General features: G+C 45.0%; 1 protein-coding gene across 1 annotated transcript in view; it reads left to right on the forward strand.

Annotated features, from left to right (window-relative positions):
• The window catches only part of dner (delta/notch-like EGF repeat containing), a 288,305-nt gene that overhangs the window by 262,582 nt on the left and 13,425 nt on the right, over window positions 1-12,298 (forward strand). The window contains exon 8 of the mRNA XM_078564184.1: window positions 8,062-8,286. Within this exon, the coding sequence (XP_078420310.1) occupies window positions 8,062-8,286 (225 nt within the window). The remainder of the gene's footprint in view (window positions 1-8,061; window positions 8,287-12,298) is intronic.

Consider the following 12,298-nt stretch of genomic DNA (forward strand, 5'->3'; position numbering starts at 1 on the left):
TCTTATAACTCATTTAGTTCATTCAACATTCAACAATCTAATAAAATCAACATAATAGATAATTAACAACCAAGAAAAGATTTTACATGATTGAGTAAAGAATATGCTATTGTTTCAAATATGAAATTTAGGATTGGATTGACTTTATCTACTTATCCTGATCATTGAAAACCAAACAATTAGGCAAAATTTTATGCCTGCATGAGGGTTTAGTGTTTAAGTGAAATATTTGAATAAGAAATTCCACCTGAAATGATTTGGAAATGGTTTGATATATTGAAGTTATCAAATTTATCCTTAAGTCACATCTATATATGGTCTCCTGCCAACAGCATCTTCAGACATGGGGTCAGCTTTGACATATAAGTTGATGACTTGGTGCTCCACCATTTTTCTCAACCCATCTACTGCCTCTGTGTCATCAGATTTCGTGTCCGACAATAAGCCTGGGATGAGCTGCATTTTCCTCCATTTCAGCATTGGGAAGATGTGAGGAATCGTATTTGGATCCAGCTATGACCCATTGATTCCTTATCCCAGTGAGGGGTCAACTCCTTCAAGAGAAGGGAGTGAAAATTGACCAGGAAAAGGATAAGGGGAAAAGTACTGCCACAAACTTGATTGGTTAAATGTTCAAAATATCTGATATTATAATCTGTGCTCAAATGTAAACTTTTTAACAATGCTATAAGGTTATGGGACAGGCAACGTGACCCATGATGGCTAATACATTGAGAGCTGGGCATGGGTCATGTGTAGATGGGTGTGTTCAGTGCTTCTGGAGCAACAGCACCAGTGATGGACAGCTGGGATCACACTTTTGCCTTTATATTCCTTCTGGACGGGAAGGGGAGTTTATCAATTAGAATTTACTTTTACCCTCTCTTTATAGATCTTCCTGCACTGTTGTTTGCACAATTTTGGGAAAATGGCCTCGCTTAGCCATCTGCCATTACCAGTAACTGGCTGCTGGGGTGGTGGGACCAAGTTGATTCACCTGTCAATTTTCTCCCCCTGTTGCAGGAAAGCTGTTATCAACCTGATGCTGTAGGGTTAACATAGTTACATAGTTAAATAAAACACTGAGATCTCCTGACAAGAAATTAAAGAGCCTTGGTTGAACTGTTGATGCATCCTGATGAACACAAGATCGATCAGATAAGGCAGCACCACTCATCAATGACAAATTGTTGACAATAAACATACAAAGTGCTCATTGTCAATCCTAAATTCTGAAGTGTTTAGCTAAGTGTATTTGTGAAGCTAAATCACTGACCCTGAAGGACACTGATTGGCTGAGTCAAGCTGGCTGAAGTAATGTTTCAAAAATTGAAGGTATCCTTGTGACATGGATCAATATCTAGCTGAGAGGTAGGGGTCTTTGTTGAATGCTGAGATATGATAAGGCCTGTTCCCCAGAGATCTGTACTGTGGCCTCAGCTTTTCCCTGCACATATATATTGTATATAATGATGAATGAAGAGTTGCATGTCCAAATTTACAGAGTTGGCACTATGGGCAGAATTTTAAGACTTGAAGGGCGGGTGCGCGTCCAACCCGGACGGACGTGAAATAGCGCGAGTTGACATCAGGCGAGCGTCCCAACATCGTCCCGTACATGAGCAATCTTCAGGTTGCAGGCACGCGCGGGTGTCAGAGCTGCGCCCGCCAACAATTAAAAGGCCACTTAAGGCCATTAAAGCCAATTGATCCCGATTTTACGTTGCCCGCGCGATTTCGTGCTTGTCATACGGGCAAAACGGGCAGGAGGACAGCCCACTTTTAACAAAACCTCATCCAAGGGCGGGATAAAAAGGGTCAGCAGCATTGTCATTGTGAGGAGTGAGGAGTTTAGGAGACAGTTTTCTATTGGTTGCTTATTTGAACTTGACAGCTTCATTATCTGTTCTGAGCTTTATTCTTAGCATTTCCAGGCTTCATTTCAGGACTCATTGGTGTCTCCAAGGCCCCCAGAGAATTTTGCTTGTGTGGACCCTTCCAGGTATCAGACAGCCTTCTGTTACCCTGGAGATTGTGCTCTCTGCTGGTGGCACCTCCTCTGAGGAGGGAGAGAGGGGCAGAAGGGAGAGGAGGCCAGGTGTCCCAATGCAGCTTCCAGGGGAGTGACCTGTGGGAGGAGAGGCGCAGGCACAAGGGGCGCAGGCACAAGGGGCGCAGGGTCAGCAGGAAGCCCAAGGCAGAAGGGGCCACAGAAGATGCCACTATCCTGCTGCCAGGGTTTACAGTCAGTGATGCAGCTACCTCAACATGTCCAAGATGCAATGCTGAAGGAGGCTCCGCCTCTCCAGGGAGACTGTGTCCTCCATATCTCAGATGATTGGGCCTGAGATCACCTCCAACTGTGTGGATGGACACCCCATGCCAGTGGCTCTGAAGGTCACAGTGGCCCTCAACTTCTACGCCTCCGGCGCTTTCCAGGGGTCAGTGGGAGATCTTTGTGGAGTCTCCCAATCAGCTGTCTACAGCTGCGTCAAGCTGGTGACTGATGCCTCTGTTCAGGCTGTTAATGACATTTATTAATTTCCTTATGGATGAGGCCAGCCAGGCAGAGCGAGCCAGAGGGTTTGCAGTGATTGCTGGGTTCCCCCGCATCCTGGGTGCAATCAACTGCACACACGTGGCCATCAAGGTGCCAGCGGGTCAGCCGGGTGCCTTCGTCAACAGGAAGGGATTCCACTCGATGAACAACCAGATAGTTTGTGACCACGAGACGCAGAATCTGCAAGTCTGTGTAAGGTACCGTGGCAGCTCACATGACGCTTATATCCTCAGACACTCCCAGGTGCCAAGGAGCTTCACTGCTCCAGTCCGACTGGATGGATGGCTGCTGGGTTACAAGGGCTATCTATTGAAAAAGTGGCTTATGACACCTTTCCGCCACCCTAGAACAGAGGCAGAGCAGGGTTACAGTAGGAGTCATGCCTCCATAAGGGCGGTGATAGAGAGGACCATAGGTCTTCTGAAGATGTGCTTCCAATGCCTCGACCATTCAGGGGGAGCACTACAATACCCCCAGAGCGGGTGTCACTGATAGTAGTTGCATGCTGCGCTCTCCACAATCTGGCACTGGCAAGGGGGGACCCACTGGAGGAAGAGGATCTTGATGCAGCTCCACAGGCCGCAGAGGCTGTATCGCATGGTGACCATCAGATGCCACGGTCACTGGCAGAGGGGCAGAGGAGCTGCTGCCATCATCCAGTGCGCCCTGAGAGGAGCCCGCAGAGACGACAAACAGCTCGTGCGCCAACGTGAGGTCGCTCTGGACCTCCCTGCTCGCCATTGATAGACAGGCACCTAGCTGGGATACTGGGTGCCTCTTGCATCTCCCATACTGGCATTGACCATCTGAGGTCATTGCCTGTGTGAGGGCTTGCAGGTCCGAGCGCAACCCCAGGAACCCCTGATTCTGTCCCTAGAGCTGCCTCTCCGTGAGAGTCACCACTCTCTCAATGGAGGAGGCAGTGCACTCGGCCATGGGGGTCAACGTAGTGCTCATGTTCCGCATGGACTCCTCCATCATGGCGACCGTGACATGCATACCCTCATGGATCTCCGCCAGATCCTCCCTCACCTCTTGCTGGACGTCCAGCATCTGCCGCCTAATGGACGTCTCCTGAGGCTCATCAGCCTTCGACTCAGCATTGTCCCGGTCTCCAGCAGTCCTCCGACTGCCAGCACCCTGGGCACTCTCTGCCTCCGCCTGCTCTTCAAGCGAGTGTGAATTGCCCTCACTGCTGTGCACTGAAATTCTAGCCAATGATCTAATGCCCACCAAGGTGCTGGTATCTGCGCTAGTGCTTGGTTCAGAGAGCAGATGTGCCACAGGTGCATGTAAAGCCCCGTGGTCCCCTGGCGTCGGGGTGGCTCTTTGGATTCCTGCATTCGAGTGCCTGCTGGCGAACCTAAGGGAGAATAATGACATGTCATTAGTTTAAGTCATCACACTGTCGCTGTGCATGCCAGGCACCCTGTTGAGACAATGGAGATCTGCATCATGGTGCCATCGTCTTTCAATGATCAATGGGGAATCCAGGTTTGAGGCTCCCATTAATATTGAGACTACACAAGAATGTTTGCACAATCCGACACTCTCGCCTCTGTGCACTGCACCCTTACCTTCGTCAGAGATCCCTGCCTCCCCACGACTGGCTGAATGAGGTGGGTGGCGGCTCTCCAGCTCCAAGGCGTCCATTTCGTACCTCATCATGATTAGAAGGTTTGGGGGGCCTCCGTCTGTCCTTGACCTCTCTATGTTGTTATGGCTCTTCTTCTCCTGAAAGGACAGAGGAACATTGATTAGTCAACTCTCTACCTGCAGCACCATTGCACCCTGGCCAACCCCACCTGAGGAACACCTTGCAGGGCACACCTGAGTCATGGCCCTCAAGCCTCAAGGCATTCAGGCCAAGCAGCCAGGGCTTGCCCCCTTGGCCAGCTCCGTCATTGACAGTTGGCGCTCAGACTCTAACACCCCTGAGCTCCACAGGGGATGGCCAGCACTTAACACTTCTCCACACTGATCCATGCCAACATGGTACTCACTGTTGCTGAGCACAGCAAATCTTTAAACCTTTTGCGGCACTGCACCCATGTGCACCACATAACATTGTGGCTGCTGACCTCAGTTGCCACCTCCTCCCAGGCTCTTTTGGTCTGGTGCAGTGTCCTCCTCCTGCCTTTCCTGGGTATGAGATTGTCCCGCCTGACACCGACCTCCTCCACGAGGACCGCAAGGCACTTGTCCGAGAAACAGGGGGTCGAGTGCCTACCCGACCTGCCCTCCCGCCTGATGTTTCCTGCTGCTGGTGAGGCCATTGTTCCAGTCACCAGACCAACTCTGAAAAGATTCTTCCCTGGCAGCCTTCAGGGAGCTGCCTTTGCCGGTTTTAAATGCCCACTGGGTCACCATTGGACAGGCCCTGCCCCCGGCCGGCCCTTCCCAACCATTCAGAAGATGCGTTTCACGCTAGGCAGACCTTAATCGGCCAGCCAGCGTGAAATCGCGGTCAGGGGCCGAGCGTGGGCGGGGCCTGTTTTCCGTCCACTCCCACGCCAGCTGACCGCTCATGTCCGATGAGCGAAAAATTCAGGTCAATGTTAGAAAGCACAGCATGAGGCCAAGAAGATACAAAGCAACACAAACTCAAGTGAGTGGGCAAAATTATTGATGAGTTCAATGTGGGGAAGTGTTATCCAGAGACAAAAATACTACAGATGATAGAAATCTGAAATCAAAACATAAAATTCTGGAAATACTCTGCAGGCCAGGCAGCTATGAAGAGAGAAACAGTTAAACTTTCAGCTCGGTTACCTTTTGTCAGAACTGGAAGAAGATGGAGATTTAACAGTTTTGAAGCAAGTACAGAGGCAGGGAAAGAAGGGGAAGAAAGAACAAACAAAGGTCTATGATGGGTAGAAGGTAGGAATGGTTTTACAGGCAATCCTCGACTTTACGACATTCAGGTTATGATGAACAGCACTTACAATGTTTAGGAATTGATGCCCTGTTTTGACTTTCCCACATTGGTTTTGACTTTATGACACACGCCAGCAAGCAAGTTCAAACGGTCATACATGTGCACTGACGTTCTGCGCTGCCCATCTCCCTGACTCAAGACACTCAGTTGCTATCCTAATGCCATTAGTACAGTACTGTACTATATTTCTATATGTATTTTTACTTTATTATGTATTTTTAGCTTGTGTGTTTTTTTTAATGTCAATATGTTTGCTATTAACAACATAAATACATTAATGTCGCTATATTACTCATCTCTAATTGATTGAGTACAAAATTCTGGGTTATTTTAGTGAAATTAGGGTATCAGGCCTTGGTTCAGGAACCAATCCCCCCTTTATAACATTGTTCTTATGGGAAAATCAGTTCCGAGTTATGACGTTTCAACTTAAGATGCAGTTTTCAAGAACCAGTTGTGTCGTAAGTCCGAGGACTGCCTGTATGACAACATGAATATTGATGCAAAATAAAAAAGGTGATAGTGGGACAAGTAAGGAAAACAAAAAATGGATCAAGAGGAACTATAAATGGCAACAGCAGAACCAGTACTAGCTCCTGCTATCTGAAAAGTGAGGTGATCCACATTGGACCTGAGAAAGACAGATTGGGATGTTTTCTTATTGGAGAGAACGTAGAAATTGCAGAGTAACAAATGGATTCAGATGCCCATGTGCTGGAGTCACTAATAGCTAATGCACAGCTACAAAAATATTTTGATCCTGGCAGATTTACCAGAATGATACAAGGACTTAAAGAGTTAAATTATGAGAAAAGCTTGCTTAAAATTGGTTTACATTCCCTTTAGTTCTGAAGGTTGAGGAGTGACCTAATTGAAATGTTCAAAATGATAAGAAGGTAAGTTGGAGGAGCTATTTCCTTTGGCGGAAGATTCCAGAACAAGAGGGCATAATCTTAAAATTAGAGTTAGGCCCATGAGGTAAGCAAATTCCAGTGGAGATCAGTGTTGAAAGGCACCAGTTGGCAAAGTGCCAGCGAGTGCCAGGAACACAGCCCATGGAATTTGGGATAATTGTTAGAATAAATCAGGTACATTAATACCTTAGGGGTGAGCCAGGATTTCAATGAGTCATTTCTATTCATTTGCTTTATGTAACATGATTCAACTACCAAATTAAGCTTCACACAAACCTCAGCCTCAACCTGCAGTAGGATGAGGCTTTAAGTGGGCCTTAATTGCCAAGGGCTTAATTGGGGCATGGGCTAGAAGATGGCAGGGCCCCCACCCACCACCCCGTCTGATTAAATGCCACCCCACCACCAAGCTTGCCTCAGGGGTAGACATTAAATTCCACAAGTGTATAGAAAAATCACATGAATTTTTTGTTCTTGTGATGTCAACAATGCTGGCAAGGCTATATTTATTAATAATCGCTTGGTAATACAGAACTTGAGTATTGCTGAAAAAAGAGGCATGCTGCTGAAGCTTTTCATCTTGAACTCATCAGGACAGATTCTCAGGAATACCAAATCTCAAGCAGAACAACAATTTATACTGCATAAGAAGAGGGTGCTGATTGATTGGCAATAGACTCTGATTGGTAGAGGCATTGCCATGGAGAATGCAGCAGGGAACAGTTAACTGCCAAGCTTTTGTTTAAATTCAAACCAGGCAGGTCCACTCTGATTGGTCAAGGCATTGCCATGGGGAATGAACCAGAGAATGGCTGTCCCCCAAGCTTTTGTTTAGATTAAAAAGGCACAATGCGTGGACATGTTCTTTCTGTGTGCAAAGAACAGGGTCCTGTCTATGAATATGTGTAGAGTGTAGCATGCTTCTTAAGAATTAACTGACAACCATTTTAAGATTATCAGCTAGGCTCACAGTATGGCTCATTTATGTGTGCTAGAAGCTACATATATTCATAGACAGGGCCCTGTCCTTTGCTAAAAAAAGCTTTGATGGATTAGAAGGTGACCTACTTAATTTTGAGTATCCTGTCTCTCCGGCTCTTATAGCCATAGTGTTAATTTGTACATTCGTCCACTGTAAAAATAAAATAAAGAAGGACAATACCAGGATGTGATTCAGATTGCTGATCTAACATACGTTTAAACTACACAAGATTTTAGGATCACAATTCCCTTCATCAAGTTATTTAGATGCATTTACAACATATGACAGTTTAGAATTCACCTACCACAATAACCTTCCAGGCCCTGAAAGCCTTTAAACTTGACAGTATTACAGTATCCATTCTTGTACAATAGATTGAGACAGGTTATCTAACCAGTCGTCAGTGGCTGTTCCAGACTGTCATTGGGGGATGATGTTTCTTTGGGCTTCTTCCTCTCCATCCTCATATCTTCAGAGGAAGTTCAGCCGAAACCCTGTGAATGGGATTTCTGCTCAAGTTACAGTGGCGGGATGAGAGAAAGCCCAAGAAAATTCACCCCCCATTGCACCTCTCAAGTCCCTAAGTGTCAGAATGTGAGTATTCTGTCGCCATGTTCATTTTCTCTTGATGTGTCAATAAAACACTTGTCTCTGATTTAAATTACAGGTTTTACAGGGCTGGCATGTGAGCAGAGGATAGACCCTTGTGCCTTGTCACCCTGCCAGAACAATGGGACCTGCTTTGCAAATGGCGCATCATATAGTTGTAACTGCAGTCCAGCCTATACTGGACCAGTCTGTGCTCAGCTAATTGACTTCTGTGCCCTTAATCCCTGCTCCCATGGCATCTGCCGCAGCGTTGGAACCAGTTACAAATGCCTTTGTGCCCCAGGTATGATAAATTGTCAATGTTGCTCTTTTTCCATATGGATGTCACAGTGGCACAGTGATTATTTTCATTCGAGGAAAGAAGTGACCCATGTGTTTGAAGGATATTTGCTTTAAGATAGTCCCATGGAACTCCAGCATACTGAGACAAAAATGGTTGAAATGGCCTGCCAACTTTAGAAACGGTGGTGCAGTGCGATGTGACAAATAAAGTATTAAGCACCATATGCACTGTCATAGAAGGAGGTAATGATCAGGGATAAAATCAGATGAGTTAGTCATTCAGACATATCAACAAGACAGTTGGTCCATCAAGCCTGCCTTACAGTAGTATAGAGCAATTTATGCAGCCATATAATCTCCCAGTAGAGGCAAAAACCAGAGGAGAAAAATCTGGATCAATCTGGGGAGAGAAAATCACTTTGAAAAACTCTGCCCCAACCTCAAAGTCAATCAAGCAAGTTCCAGGAGATCACAATGAGTGGGAGACATATCGCCCCCAGCAATAACCACCTATCTTTTAAATTCTGTGATGTCAGCCAGAGTCACCCAGCTCCTGTTTGACCATTTGCATTACATCTGCACACACTGCTTGAGCCGCAACTCACTCCATGGGTTGAGAATTCTCTGTGGAAAGAAATAAGTCCTGACATCTAACCTCATTCAATCCTTACATAATTTGTACTCTTGTCCCTTGTCCTCTAACTCAAAAAGCCTATCCACATGGTTTGAGTCTATTCCATTAATTATTTAAAAGAGCTAATCAAAGCTCCTCAAAGTCTATGCTTTTGTAGAGTAAAAGAAAACTCATGTCTAAGCCTATTATAGTAACTTAGGCCCTTTACGCTTCTCCAATCACTCACCATGTCATAGCCCCAAACTTGGCGCAGTATTCCAAATGAGGCCTAACCAAAGTCTTAAACAAGGGCAGTTTACTATTTTTTCTTTATTCTTGATCATTCCGGCAATGCATCCTAACAGTATTTTCTTTTACTTTAGCCTCATGGTACTTCACGCACTATGACACTTTGGCCTTTCTCCAGCTCAATAGCACGGTGTGGTACACATTAGCCCTATGAACATACATAGGAACGTAGGAATTAGGAGCAGGAGTAGGCCATTCAGCCCCTTGAGCCTGCTTCATCATTCAATGAGATCATGGCTGATCTGATGTGGCCTCAACTCCACCTTCCAATCTGCCCCCCATAACCCTTGACTCCCTTGTCGATCAAAAATCTATCTAACTCATTACATTTATTTGTGACAATCAGACAATTCATAACAGGCAACTGATACACAATGCCAGTTTTATACCGGAGTAGCAATTTGACAATCTATCTTTAAATCTCACTCATGACTTTCACAGCCTCATTGCTTCAAAACACTTTAACTCTCCACAACTCAGGAAGGATTTTAAAATAGCCATGGACGTACTCTGAATCTACATTAAGGGAGAATTCTGGTTGAAATGGGTCATAGAAATAGAACTGGAGCTCTAACCTAAATAAAATAAGACTCTGTCCCTGTTAGTGAGTCAACAGTAGTTTCATTCCACCCACTTCCATAGATATAAATAAAAAAAGCTAACTTTGGCTTATCAAGGTCCATTGTATTTCTTTTATTTGCATAACAAGTCATAGTCAATCCAAAGCAAGGTCCAAGGCAGTGATACAATTCAAGGGTTCAGTTGCTTTATACAGAGCTCTTCACACTGCCTGAATAATGTGTCTTAACTCTAATGCCAAATGGCTGGATACCCCTTCATCAATGGGTCTTTTTTATTTTCTGCACTATGTGGTGTCTGAATGGGGGTAATTCTGATTTTGTGCAATAGTGTAAAACAGGTGATAGCAAATCAGCAGCTTGTTTTACATCTCTCCCCATTTTTATTTCCATCAATTCCATCTCACTCGACCCATTTTACACTATATTGTGCACAGTCAAAATGTTCCCCTTTGAGTCAAAGAATGTAGTGCCAAATTATACTTGCGTGTGACTTGACAGTGCAGCCTATGAGTGGTCCAAGCACCATAACAAGGATTGGTTCTTTGTGGACCTTCTTATTTCTCCACTGGCAAGCTAACAATCTCAACCCTGTTACTGAGTGAGGCACAATGAGGCAAAGTAAGTAGGCAGGTCACTCAGAATTGAATATATCCTTTTGGCTGGCTCAAGAGCATCACAGCTAGAGATTTGGGAGCAGGTTAGCAGAGAATGATTGACTCATGACACAAGGGAAATCTAAAAAAAAAGAGAGGAATCATTTTAATGGGCATAAATAAGGAGAAACATATAAAATATAAATCTAAAAGTATTTAAAAATGTAATATATGATGTTTACCACAGGTATTGCATGGAAAAAATTTTTTTTTTTTTTTGAAAAAGCTATATAAGATTCTTCTGAAATGTGCAGAACATGTCATTTGTCCAGACACTATAGGCAGAATTTTGGTTTCTGGGTCAGGACCCCAGCATCAGGGTCAAACGTGGGTCACAACCTTGTGCTGTGTGGGAAACAGTCAGCCAGCAGTGATTTCCCCGTATTGGCCTTTTAGCGGCCAGAGGGTAGGCTCACCGCTCATTAAGTAGAGTGGGCAGGCTCTCTAAGTTGGAGGGCCATTAGGAGGCCCTCCAGCTGGAAGAAGATGAAGCCTACCGCTCAGGTAAGAGAGAGAAGGTGCCTCTATATTAACGCAGCCTCTCAGTAACACTTTAAAATTTTAAAATGTCCTCAGCAGCCAAGCCACCATTGTGGAAGGGGAGCAGCTTCACACGGAGGCCTGCAACCGCAACTGTAGCTAGGCGGATATGGAGAGGGCCTCTAAGCCTGCCTGGAGTGCTGCCCTCACCCGGTCTCCTGCTGGAGGCTGCCTCCAGGCGGCTGGCCTAGCCTGTGACGCCTTAGGGGCCTGCTGGCCAAGTGGAAAAGTCTGATCAGTCTTTAACCATAGGTCTTAATAGGCCATTAGCTAACTCATTTGGCTAACTGCCAGAGGTGGGATGGTGCTAGCAAGCCAACTGGCCATGTGAATTTCCATGCCCACCCACCTCCATGTTCACCTTCATATGAGACTAAAAATCCTGCCCTATATTGTGCTGAATAGTATCTCCCACAAATTCTATACATGTGAATATTCGGGACAAAACTAGACAAAGCAGTGCCGCTGCTTCTACTGTTGCCCATTAAGTGAAGTAGAGATAATGGCTGAGACATTGCTGTTGGAAACATTGACAAGCAGATGCTTAACAGGTTACTATGCCATTCCTTTGCCCACTATTTTAGTCGAGGGATTAACCCAGAATTTGTTAAGAACTTATCTATTCATATTGGTAACACTAACCTGTGAGCTACTGTAATGCTATGGTCATGGTTATAGTTTTTCCGGGGGGAGAACAATGTATAGAATGTAATTAACAATGTCAGAAGTTATGAAAATCATGACAAAGGTCATCACAGACATGTCTTGTGGGCATTTGGGGTAATAAGTTCTGCCTGTGGCTTGTATTAGGCACTAGCTCAGCAAATGAGTTAACTTAAAGGATAGGGGACAATTCATAATGTTAACTTCTCTGTTCTCTCCATTGATGCTGTCTTACCTGCTGAGAGTTTTTGAATATTCTGTTCTCTGCACCAAAAAAGAATGTTTTGTAGTTGAATACTGCCATCTATTGACCAAGTTAACCTGACTTGCACAGAGCTGTCAAAGTTGCATAAAAAAACTTTCTTGTCATACTTCTAATATAAATTTTGTTTATTATTTATGTAACATTCAGGCGGAACCATAGTATAATAATCTCTGGTTAGAAAGTGTATGAAAACAATGGAGAAAAAAATGCTCAATTTCAACAGCTGAGGATCTAAAGGAGTGCTCGGGAGACAGAATCAGTGACTGTAGATGATGCATCAGCTCCTCCTGAACCTCATAACAGCGCATCCAACTAATTCAGTTCTAGTCAAGTTTGCCCCAGTTTCTCTGTTAGGAGTTGAGAAGTTTATCAGTGAGAGGGTTTGAAGC

This window comes from Cetorhinus maximus, chromosome 19 (genome assembly GCF_964194155.1).
Source record: "Cetorhinus maximus chromosome 19, sCetMax3.hap1.1, whole genome shotgun sequence".
Taxonomy (NCBI): domain Eukaryota; kingdom Metazoa; phylum Chordata; class Chondrichthyes; order Lamniformes; family Cetorhinidae; genus Cetorhinus; species Cetorhinus maximus.